Source organism: Stigmatopora nigra, chromosome 21 (assembly GCF_051989575.1).
Source record: "Stigmatopora nigra isolate UIUO_SnigA chromosome 21, RoL_Snig_1.1, whole genome shotgun sequence".
In the NCBI taxonomy this organism is placed as follows: Eukaryota; Metazoa; Chordata; class Actinopteri; order Syngnathiformes; family Syngnathidae; genus Stigmatopora; species Stigmatopora nigra.
In genome coordinates this window covers 7,659,468-7,671,108 of record NC_135528.1, presented here as the reverse complement: position 1 = coordinate 7,671,108, position 11,641 = coordinate 7,659,468, and the positions used below count along the sequence as shown (strand labels likewise).

At 40.6% G+C, this 11,641-nt stretch overlaps 3 protein-coding genes across 7 annotated transcripts in view; all 3 read left to right on the top strand.

The window, feature by feature from the left end:
* The first annotated feature begins 220 nt into the window (after positions 1 to 220).
* fam133b (family with sequence similarity 133 member B) lies at positions 221 to 3,135 on the top strand. 2 transcript variants are annotated; one of them, XM_077744077.1, is made up of 11 exons: positions 221 to 392; positions 960 to 1,057; positions 1,184 to 1,262; positions 1,337 to 1,444; positions 1,517 to 1,543; positions 1,658 to 1,735; positions 1,826 to 1,900; positions 1,981 to 2,019; positions 2,097 to 2,168; positions 2,289 to 2,339; positions 2,405 to 3,135. In XM_077744077.1, the coding sequence occupies exons 1-11, from the start codon at positions 369 to 371 to the stop codon at positions 2,498 to 2,500; spliced, it is 747 nt and encodes a 248-aa protein (XP_077600203.1). In that variant the 5' UTR covers positions 221 to 368; the 3' UTR covers positions 2,501 to 3,135. The 2 variants fall into 2 exon arrangements, with proteins under 2 accessions (XP_077600203.1, XP_077600202.1); XM_077744076.1 differs by having other exon boundaries at positions 222 to 392; positions 1,978 to 2,019.
* A 377-nt stretch (positions 3,136 to 3,512) lies between these two features.
* LOC144215014 (progranulin-like) lies at positions 3,513 to 5,165 on the top strand. Its single transcript, XM_077743776.1, has 5 exons — positions 3,513 to 3,658; positions 3,738 to 3,875; positions 3,948 to 4,118; positions 4,451 to 4,597; positions 4,839 to 5,165. Exons 2-5 carry the CDS (start codon positions 3,738 to 3,740, stop codon positions 4,962 to 4,964), a joined length of 582 nt encoding a protein of 193 aa, XP_077599902.1. The 5' UTR covers positions 3,513 to 3,658; the 3' UTR covers positions 4,965 to 5,165.
* Positions 5,166 to 5,436: 271 nt separating this feature from the next.
* The window catches only part of ankrd28a (ankyrin repeat domain 28a), an 11,630-nt gene continuing 5,425 nt past the window's right edge, over positions 5,437 to 11,641 (top strand). For 2 of the 4 annotated variants that reach the window (XM_077743615.1, XM_077743613.1), the window contains exons 1-8: positions 5,437 to 5,586; positions 8,876 to 8,959; positions 9,560 to 9,638; positions 10,209 to 10,279; positions 10,397 to 10,597; positions 10,667 to 10,754; positions 11,265 to 11,407; positions 11,471 to 11,578. In XM_077743615.1, the coding sequence (XP_077599741.1) occupies positions 5,464 to 5,586; positions 8,876 to 8,959; positions 9,560 to 9,638; positions 10,209 to 10,279; positions 10,397 to 10,597; positions 10,667 to 10,754; positions 11,265 to 11,407; positions 11,471 to 11,578 (897 nt within the window). In that variant the 5' untranslated portion in view covers positions 5,437 to 5,463. Of the gene's footprint in view, positions 5,587 to 6,903; positions 8,136 to 8,875; positions 8,960 to 9,559; positions 9,639 to 10,208; positions 10,280 to 10,396; positions 10,598 to 10,666; positions 10,755 to 11,264; positions 11,408 to 11,470; positions 11,579 to 11,641 lie in introns of those variants that run through there. The other 2 variants (XM_077743611.1, XM_077743614.1) reach the window with 2 other exon arrangements.

Sequence of the window (11,641 nt, the reverse complement as noted above, 5' to 3'; positions counted from 1 at the left end):
TTGCTTATAGTTGTTGCTCAACATGGTATGTGTGCAAGACTGCTGCATTTCTAAAGTTATTTAACTAAATAATTATGTTCATAAATTCCAATAAGGAAAAGAATGGACTATATTTTGTAGTTGCTAGAATGCATTGATAAAGAATGTTTTTTAAATGAATAGAAATATAAGCAGATTTTAAGGTGCAATATAGAAATGACCACAAGACGGCAGCAACAATGCTTGCTTGACTCCTTTGCAAACGCAGAAGAAGAAACCGTCGCGTGAAAGAAAAAAATACTTTAATGTGGCCGTCACTCGCTGGTTATAAATCCATAAAATACAAATGTTTTTGGTCTGCTAAATTCACCCTCCACACTTGAGCCGAAATGGGCAAGCGAGACAATCGAGTGGTGAGTTATGTTCCTTTTTTGCATAAATCCGACAAATGAATCTTAACAAAACAGCATAACAAAGCAAGCTAATAGGCATCAATTAATGGCAATCAAACTGCCACTAAATATACTTTTATTTAAGACGGACTGTTATTGTATTATTATTTTCACATTTTGGCACATAGCACCCGTTCAGGATATTTTGTGAGCTTGGTCGAGAAACTGCTACGTGGCCGTAGAACATGCTAACGTTAGCATAGTATTGTGTACACACCAGAGTTTATTCGCATCCCCCCATAATGCGCAATTTCGCCAGATACATGTTTTGTTGATTTAAACCTTGCTCGACTCATATAGTGTTATTTGAGCTCCATTTGAGTTATTAATAAAAAGGTGTGGCACTATTGACATTACTGCTCGATATACGTCGATTTCAGGTTACGAACGAATATGTCGTCACGTGGTAGATGCAGAGTGACGTAGACATTGTTCTTTAAAGTTGCATTGGACTCATAACTGCACCTATATTATTTCTTATAGTTTTTTTCATGTTTGGTTTGATTGTTGCTTTTGTTGTCTTTTTAGGCGTACGTAAATCCGATCGCCGCCGCTCGATCCAGGGGCCCGGCGCAGAATTCCGGACCCACCATACAGGATTATTTAGGCAGACCTCGACCAACATGGTGGGTACAAGAACCATAAGAATACACAATTTATTCAACCCAATAATCAATCAACTAATCATAAATATCTTTCCGCAAGGCATGCTGGGAATAGTATTGTTTATTTTATTTTTTTATCTTTGTCAGGGAAGAAATAAAGGAGCAACTAGAGAAGAAGAAGAAAGGCTCCCGAGCCCTGGCTGACTTTGAAGACAAAATGAATGAGGTGAGTGAGGATGGATATTTTTCCATTTAAAAAAACAAATTGTTTTATGGAATGGTTGAATATTTTGCTCACAGAGATGGAAGAAAGAGCTGGCCAAGAACCGAGAAAAGCTTTTAGGCGCCAGTGAAAAGGACAAAAAGGCCACAGAGCGAGAAAAAGAGGAAAAGAAAGATAAAAAAGAGGTGAGGAATTTGCTCTAGAAAAAGTAAATAGTGGTAAAATCTCCACTCACTTCAAGTTTTGAATGCTTCCAGAAAAAAGAGAGGAAGAAAAGAAGTAGGGTGAGGGTTGTCCTCCATTTTCCACTCCCAATTTTTCTTCATTTATAGAGTTTGATTTTTTTTCTACGTTCGCTTAAATCTAACGAAGACTGCTTTAATTGTCTTCTGCTCAAGCATTCTTCATCTTCTTCTTCCTCCTCCTCATCGAGTTCTGATTCCTCCAGCAGTTCCTCATTGGATTCAGAAGATGAGGTAAGTCTCCCCACTGACTGTGACGTGCGTCCAATCCCTTTTGACTGGGAGGGGCCAATCAAAAATGGCGAATGTCTTTTTTTTTTTTAGCTTGAAAAGAAGACCGTGAAGAAAAGGCGGAAAAGAAAGAAGTCGACAGACGTAGACTCGGATGCTGAAAGAAGGGTTTTTCTCATTTATTTTTTTTAAACTTGTAATTTTTGTGAGTAATTGATCATTCAATGTATTTTTTTTCTTCCCAGAAGAAAAAGAAAAGAATGAAAGAAGAAAGCGACAATAATAAGGTGAAGTGGAGTGTGTCATCGTTTTTTTTTTGGTGCAAATATGTACATTGATAAAGTGGCAAAATGTTGTCGTCCAGGAGGAAAAAAGCCGCAGAAGGAAATTGAAAAATGAGGCCAAGTCGTCTGCTGAGTCTGATGGAGATGAAATGGTAAGAATTTGGAATTGGGCTTACAAGTAATAAAAGAAACTCCATTCTTGTGAAATGTCGGATTTTACTGCCTGACTTCCTTCTTTTCTTATTTTCCCATCATTTTTTTTCCCCTCTCAGCTTGATGTGAAGAAGAAAAAGAAGAGTAGCGAAGAACAAGAGAAAATAACAGTAAGAGTACACTATGCATATTAAAAATCAGTTTTCATAACCAAAAGAATAACCTCTCACCTCAGGACAAATCAAAGAAAAAACGCAAAAGGAAGCACAAGAAGCACAGCAGAAAAAAGAAGAGGAAGGCGGTCTCTCAGTCCGACTCAGAGATGGACTAGCCGCCATTTTTGAGTTTGTTTGTTTTGTTATAGCTTTCTTTTGTTTTTCCACCATCGGGAACACACCGCTCCCATTTGGACAGTTGCAATGCTGTGCTGGGTGGGAAGCCTCGTCCAATCAGGTGCATCCTTGTTCTTTAGTGGCTTTTTGGGTGTTCTGGCCCTTTAAGAAAATGCAGGCTTCATTCTTTGCATGTCAAGCTCGAGGCTTGATGGTACGCCAGCCTCATATTGAAGTTGGACTTAAGGAAAACAAAAAGTAAATAAATAAAACACTTGATTGCTGCACGATAGTCAGCGGTAACAAACTAGTATTTCACCATACATGTCCAATCCATTTGAAGTGGGAGGGAGGGTGTGTAAGGATGCTATTTGGATGAAAGTTGATATTTAGTTAGGGCAACTACCTCCATCAGCTTTGCGTTTTACTGTTACTCTGCATGTTTTTTTCTTCTTTTTTTTGTTTTTTTTTTCATTAAACTGCTAAACAGTCTGCTGGAAATGTGTACAATTGTGACAGACAATTTGCTCTTTTCACCTTTTAAAATAATATAGAATATTGTTTTTTTATTTCTCGCAGGAAATATTTGAAATGTATAATTATCATTACAAAAATAAAAATACAAGATATCTAACTTTGCATTTTTTTTCTAGTTTTTCTTTTATAAATTAACCAATCTATAGGGAAAAAAACTCAACATTCTTTATAGTTAGTTATTCTATCAAATATGGCAAATATCTACAATATTTTTTTTATTCAAATATTTTTTGACAGTTTTTTTAATGGAATATTTGTTTTAACGTTAAAACTAGGATGGCTGTCAGAGAAGGCGATGGACGTCCTATCCTGTCCAACTGGGAATGATCGGCAGCGACCGCACAATTGCTGCCGACTCTCCCAGCCCAAACGGATTGGACGTCCACCACCATGAATGGCAGCAATTGAGTAGAGCAACATGAAAGTGAAGCCTCAAACCAAAGTCCATTTTAAAGTGATGTTAATCACATTTGTGGGTGGAGTTTCAACTGTTAAAATCAGAGGTCACATGACTTCTTGGGTGTCATGTCACATTGGCAAGACTCAACAAGGAGAAGTGAGAAGTTTCATCTGACATTAACAGAGGCGCACCGATACAAATTCAGGAAGCTGTTGACAGGGTAAGTCAAAACCAAGATTACTTTTTTCCTCTCACTGACAATTTGGGCTAATCGCTCTTGTTTTTATCCTCCACTCCAGATGTTGATGTTGGGTACCTTCCTCTTCTTTTGGACCTTGGCGTCCTGCACCAACACGTGCCCCGACAAAACCATCTGTACCGACCACACGACCTGCTGCCAAACTCGGGACCGCTACAGCTGCTGCGGCTATCCCAACGTAAATTGGCATATTTTGTTTTTAAGGCGCGTTGGATGATTTTTCATGGTATTTATTTCCCGTTTTCTGCAGGCTGTGTGCTGCCCTGATATGTCCCATTGTTGCCCTCAAGGGTTTCTATGTAACTTGGCATCCCAGCTTTGTGAGAGAGATCCCGAATTTTGGATGAATGGTCCGATGCTGCTCAAAAGCTCTCGGGAAACTCGCGTTTTACCATTTCGAGCGATGGAAAATGACGGACAGGTGAGTGAGGACACCTGCAACAATTATGTAACCATAATATAATAACAGTTCTTTATGGGGGATATCAGCCTATAACCATTTTTTAGGCTGTTATGATCACATTGTAAATTTACACCACCTAGTGGCCAGTGTCACAAAAGGATGTCGCAGAAGAAATATTGACATTTATAAAATTGCCCAAAAAAGTGCAAGTTTTGAATATTTGCTTACAAAATTGTTTTTTGGGGGGTCAGGAATGGGTTGTTTGTTTAATTTATTTACATTTTAATCCAAAATAATCACATATTAGTCAACTTCTCATCTTTTTTTTCCTCCTTGATATCTTGTTTTAGCCTAAAGGACTTGCTGTAGACAATGGCGTTGATGGTGGAGATGATTTGGGAATCATTCGTTGTAGTTCACAGTTCTTCTGCCCGCAAGGCACATCTTGCTGCCGAGGGTTGTCGGCCCAATCATGGAATTGCTGTCCTTATCCACTGGTATGGGTTCACTATTAACTTTCATTTTATTCATCTAGCCACAACCAGTATTATCTGATATTAGCAAGAATCCACATTCAGTGCCATTATACCCAATGGGTACATTAGTTTAGCTCATGTGCTATAAGTCTTCACTACAATAACAACAAACAATCATGGCCTCTTCTGTTACTAGTATTGCTACAACATTAGTTTTATTTGTTGGAAATATGTACTAACTGCTTGTTATCATTGCTTTTAGGGCGAATGTTGCGCAGATGGTCATCATTGCTGTGAATATGGATACACATGCAACATCACATCTTTGTCATGTAGTGGTAAAAAGAGCCCAAACAAAACATGGTTCAAAAAGCCTGGTGACACTTAACAATTTGAATGACTGAATGATTATGGCGCTGTACAAGTATTTTTTTAATACATTTTGATGACTGAAAATCATGTGTTAAGTTTTTCATTTTCACTGTTTTTTATCTAATTGACTCATATTGTTTTACAATAACACCCACATATTTATCATTTCTATTTCAATGTGGTTGGTATTAAAATTTAACATTATCATGAACAGAGACAGTTCTGCCTGTTTTTTTTAAATGTTCTGAATGATAATACAAATCTCCCTTAAGTGTTTTGACTTGTTAATTTACTAACAGATATTTATAATGTGTTACAGTTTTGATTTGATTCTTGACAAATGTTAAATTGTGATTTTAATTGATGGCATTTATTTTATGCTATTATTTACTATGTGATTTACATTTATTCCCCAATTAGATCGTTCAGATTTAAAAAATAAAATATGTTTCCATCCATTTTTGGACTGGTGGACGTTCCGTGGCAGGAAGGAAGTTGAGGGTGGGTTTGCATGGATGGTCTTCGGCGTCATAGCCAGTCTTCCCCGGTGTGTTTTTTTTATATTAATTACCGGGCGATTTCCCAAATCCCTTACCTATAACATTAAGATTATGGCTGTGATGAAGATACATGATCAGGTACTGTCAATTTTTCCATAGATCTTTCTCTTTTTCCCTTATTCTACCAGCGTGCTTATTCGGACTTTTCTGCCAAGTTCTGAGCTCCAAGCTTGGATTTAACACATTGCTCCATTAAACTAAACTGTTTTGTGTGTCGGATAACTAATAATGTCATGAATTTGCTTGCTTGCCACGTCGATCTGCGTATTATTGTCGTATTTCATGGAGATGTTAAAGAGATGCTGCTTGACACGAGTGCTAGCTTGATAGGCTATAAGCTAACAAACATTTCGTGGAATGCTCGAACAAAAGATGATTGTAATTTCATTTATTTCGCCTATTCCGTTGTTACACTTATACATATACTATTTATTTAACTGGATCCATTTGTTGATTTCGCATGCGGGGGCGTTTTGTGTCGTTAGCGTCTTTGTTTGTAAACCGCTATAATAGCGACTGGCTAACTCGTTAGCATCTGTTAAAATGTTTTTCAATGAAGATGGATGAGATCAAATGTCATGTTTTTGAAGAGTATAACCAGAAGGTTTTTACTATGATAGCTGTTTTTCTGCGAGTAAGTCACCTGTTAACAATGGTAGTACAAGTACTCGTAATTACTCGAGTACTTTTTTCCCGTTATTGCGCACGACTGTTTTTCCTGACGTTTTATAACACTTTCTAATCAGCGATTTTGCATTGGACGTCTATTGCTGTCAATGGCGTTGACACATTATTATTTACTGCTAGCCCCCTGTATTTAATTGTTTGATGCTTCCCCCAGACATCTGTTTTGTATCCCAAAGGCGGAAGAGTTTGTGACTAATTTCCCCATCTTCATTTTGCATTGTTCTCTGTGGCATTTACTAACAGAAAACCGGATGTTGGAATTGGATGTTGAATGGATAGGAATTGGTTCAGGGGTCAAAATCGGTCATACTATTTCTGTCAAATTTGTCCTCTGGATGGCAATATGTGTTTTGTTGTCTCCCGAAGAGCCTCAGGGAGAAGGATGGAGAGACTATTTGATATTTGTCATGCTTTCCAAGTTGCAAGAGTATTGTTTATTTATAATGGCTGGGAGCCAGAGAGCCTCGCAAAGTTAAATCTTGTTTGCGCTAGTACACAACTGTGTTTACTCTGAGGCAAGTTCATTCTTTGTTGGAGTTGTTTTGCTTCAAACTAGGCTTTCTACAATTCATAAGTTTTGCAACAAGAACTAGTAATTGCTGCTGTAGATTTTTGGATCATAAACAATCGATGGTCCTAGATGTCCATACCATTTGAAATTGATTTTCCTTCAATTCAATTTCTTCTCTCTGGTTAACATGTTTTTGCATGAACTCCATTTTTATAGTTGGACATAGTTGTGTATTGTATATTTTGGTAACAGGCACATGTCTGAATTTGTTTTACAGCTTGAAATACATTATATAGATACTAGTACAGACAAGTGCTTAAGTATAAACATAGCTGCCGGGCAGTGCATTATTGAACAAACGTTTTCTAATAAGAAAAAAAATTGTACACTATCAATCCCGTCCGGAAAAACATTAGCATCACCCCTTCATTTATTAACGCCGAAGGGTGAATCCAATCAACTCACTGGTTGTCATTCCCTAGTTTGTCTCGTCTGTGTTACTTCCCTCTGATTTTAATGGGTTTGTGCGGCTTGGCAGGCTCGCTCCTTTCAGGATCCGTGTCCAATACCAGGCGGCGTGACGCACGCACACAACAACACGCACAGACTGGTCTTGTTAGGCGCCCTCGCGGTCGCTCAACAGAGCCCGTTTGTTCCATTTTAATAATGAGCAGACTTTAAAAGCCGTGCCGCCCGTAATCCACCCAAAAATACCAGGAGGCAAATGTAGCCATTCATGCTAGGTCGGCTGGGAAAAGCTGTTAAGGTCAATTGGGATTTGGAACGTTGACATTTCTCATATGGATTCGTGAGCTATGTCCAGCCCCGCCCCCCTCCACCCTACATAGGTTTTTTAATGTCTCTCTCGCAACCCCCCTTCTGGCGCCCTCTCCGGAAAGAGCTAGCTTCAGCGGTCTGGCTGAAAAGCGCAGTGCATCCGTTCGTCCCCCCTCTCACACTCGCCGGCGTTTTTTTGGCCAGCACATCCGCACCGGGGTGGCGAGCGCCTGAGTGACACGCTCTCATTCTGCCGCATGCCTCCCGCCGACATCGTTACGCAGTGGAATTCCCGCCGCTCGTGTTTACGGCAGTCAAGAGAGAGGAGGCGTGCTGCAGAGCCCCGGGAGCGTTTGGGAATTGACGTCAAGATGCGTGCCGTTTCTTTCCGAGGACGCGTTTATGGGATTCGTCGGTGAAAGCCGGGATTCCCATCGGGTGTGTATTGGAAAGTGGGGTTTTTTTTTGGGAGCGTTTTATCTTCTGGAGCTTCCCAATGCGGTCAGAGCGGGCCAGCCGGGTTTGTATCGTGGTGCTCGAGGAGGTGGAGGAGGATGAACCTTCATTTTCGCCTCCGCCTCCTCGGCCCAAGTCCACCCCGGACCGCAGATCCTGTCATGGGCAGAGAAGGCCCGTCGCCCTGGAGGACAAGGTTAGATGTCATGGTCGTTTTTTTTAAGGTGGATGGGGGATTGGGACTTGGTGAATTTGTGAATGAAAATGTTTCCAGTGGCGTATCGTGTGCGATGCCTGTCGCCAAGTTGAAACGTGACGTCAGTTATGCAAGTTGTCACTCTGCTAATTTTAGCAGTCATTTAATGAATGACACAAACGGGGGATTAAACCAAAGCCGTAGTAGTTCTAAACTTGGTTTCCAAACACTGCGGTGCGCCTTCAATGTACTTTGAACTATGTTTTTTTTTTTTTTAACTCTGACCGTGATGGACCAAGCAGATTTCCTCTCCAAATGAAGGGTTTTTCCTTTTTTTTAACATGATCCGCGCGGTAACTTTAGCTTTTACCACTTCTTACTCTTTTAATGTTATGAAATAAATGGAGGTAGCAAGATTTAACTGAGGGCCCAGTAAACTCACAATCAGTCAAAATGGGGCCTGTTAGCGTAATGGCGTTGTGGTTAGCTAGCTTGACTCTGATTTTGTTTGTTTGGCGTGAATCTCTTCATAAATAGAAAGGCGACAGACAACAATGCGAAGTCACCTCGACCTGTCATGTTTACATGAGAGCGTTAAAACTTGAGTAGAGCGACTGTGCCTCAGCTGCTTCTCTGTCATAAACAAGTCTGCCATTTGCAACCATTTGTGACCTTCTGCCTGGAATTTCTGATGTAACAATAACATAAAATAACCCGCTTTGTTCTTGTTGTTATTGTAGCCATCCCTGCTCCGAGCCATCTTCAACGTGGATCCCGATGAAGTCCGCTCCCTCATATTCAAGAAAGAAGATGTCAACATTCAGGTAAGCTCAAGGCCTTACTTTCTCATCACGCAACATTTTCAAGGACACCACTTTCACTTTTTTTCTTAATCGATCGCTGTCTTTCTCGGTATAATAAAAGTGGAAAAAAATCCTCTAAGCTTTACTTTGAGGGCTGAATATTGCTAAGCTCAACACACAAGCTCTTTCTAGCGTCAGCAACTGCGGCCCCCGCCAATTGCAGTCACGTGACACTTGTTTCTAGCCATACTCGCTCAATTGCTTTCTGCTGCACTGGAATACACAAACCTGTTCTGTGCTGGATAAGAAGAGCTGGGCAATATCACAAAAATTCTCATCAAAATTAAAGAAAAAATGGATAAATATCAGGATAACATGTTTTTTTGTTTCAATTTTCAAACTTCAAGTTTCTATGAATAAGTCAAGAAATGACTTTCCTCCTTATTCAAATATGAAAGTATCTTTGTTACCTTTATAAGAAAAAAGAATATGAAATATGATGATTTTTAAAAGTATTTTTAAACCTATTGAAATTTGGACAGGCATTTTAATTTTTTTTCTTTGGCTGATACGGACTCGGTAATGAAGTCATGTACATAATTCATGTTGCCTTGGTAACAGGATACGGAAAAGCGGACACCGCTCCATGCCGCCGCCTACCTGGGCGACACGGAGATCATTGAACTACTCATTCTCTCAGGTAAACATACACCAAAGCACACTTTACTCAGAATTTCCCCCCAAAAAAGACCATGATCAACTATGAGCATCATTTAGTTAGCCCCAAAAACCCATAAAATCAGATGAAGCCATTTTTATCAAACTCCCCCAAGCGGAATGTCTTTTCTTTCCATCTTTTTGGGTCACACGCTCGACAGTGGAAGTTGAGTCATTACCCCGTGACGCCATTTGAGCGCATCCGATGGCCACGGATGACGCTTGGTGATTTCTTGGTTTTCTGTAAGGCAACACTGGCACGACAGTAGAACAGCACACACACGCACGTGTTTACTACACGTTTCTCGGTATTGGGGAGAGAAAGTGACAGGTGCAGTTTGGTCGCTATTTTAACCTCCTAAGCCGTGTCAATGAGGATCATAGCACTTTCAAATCCTCCTGCCGCTATTGGCTTAAGAGACGCTGTCTGTCACCCACGTTGATTCCATTTTGATTGTTTTAATTTTGCGCCCTCCAAGTGTAAACACAAAAAAATGTATTTCATACATTGAAAGGATTATTAATCTGATTTTTTTTTTTACTTTCCCTCAAGGAGCAAGAGTTAATGCCAAAGATAACAAGTGGCTGACTCCTCTTCACCGAGCTGTGGCCTCATGTAGTGAGGTAACTAACTCTTCTCTAAACATGGACTTAGGTTGTGTGTGTGAGAATGAGGCTGTGTGGAATTTGTAAACACTTCATGACTTTAAAATACTTTTTTTGGGTCGTGACTTGTGTTAGGACGCAGTGTCGGTCCTCCTGAAGCACAGCGCCGACGTCAACGCCAGAGACAAGAACTGGCAGACGCCGCTCCACGTGGCGGCCAGCAACAAGGCCGTACGTTGCGCCGAGGCGCTGGTGCCGCTGCTTAGTAACGTCAACGTCTCGGACCGGGCGGGACGCACCGCTTTGCATCACGCTGCCTTCAGTGGACATGTAGAGGTGGGTGGGACGCTTGCAATGTGGACGACAGAAGTGGACTTTTTAAAAAAATGTACTCTTGGGTTTTAGATGGTGAAGTTGCTGCTGTCCAGGGGAGCCAACATCAATGCTTTTGACAAGAAGGATAGGAGAGCCATCCACTGGGCTGCCTACATGGGTAGGTAACATGACAAAGTTCATCATTCAATCTGCCTATTTGACTACTATTATTATTCAAAGGGAGACCAGATCACAGACTATCTGGCCTCCAAAACATGTAATGGCCTTGGACCAAAATGCCCGCTAATGACCTATCTAGACAAACCCCAAGGTTGTCTGGAACTATTGTGTCTTCCAAATAAGAATAAAAATGTTCCTGTGGAACAAATGAGCTCAAGGTCGCAAAAAGTTAACTCCTTTAAATCAGGCCAAAAAATATGTTTATTTACCACAGTGTATTCATGACTAGTTTAATTCGCCTCTCCACAACTTTTGCTTTTTTTTAAAATTATTATTATATTTTTTTCAGTTTTCTGTTTTACTGTTGTTGTATTTAAATGTCCTAACGATTCAGAATGACTTTCATGTATCTTTTTTTTTTTAAATTGTTTTCATGTTTGAATGACCTTGCGTTAAATTGGGCTGTACAAAAAAAAACAAATAAAAAAATGCCTTTTTTTTTTTTTAGGTCACCTGGAGGTGGTCAAGTTACTGGTGAGCAGCGGAGCCGAGGTGGACTGCAAAGACAAGAAGGCGTACACCCCTCTGCACGCCGCCGCGTCCAGCGGCATGAGCAGCACCGTACACTACCTGCTCGGCTTGGGGGTCCAGGTTAGCCCTCGGACTAGTTCACTCACACCACCAAAACCCTGTTAACAATTTGCTTTCTCTCAGGTGAACGTGGTGAACGCCTACGGCAACACTCCGCTCCATTTGGCCTGTTACAACGGGCAGGACGTGGTGGTCGGTGAGCTCATCAAGGCGGGGGCTTGCGTCAACCAGGTTTGTGGACTGCCTTTAAAATCCCACCCGAGTGTATCCATCCATGCTGACTGTTTGTTTTTC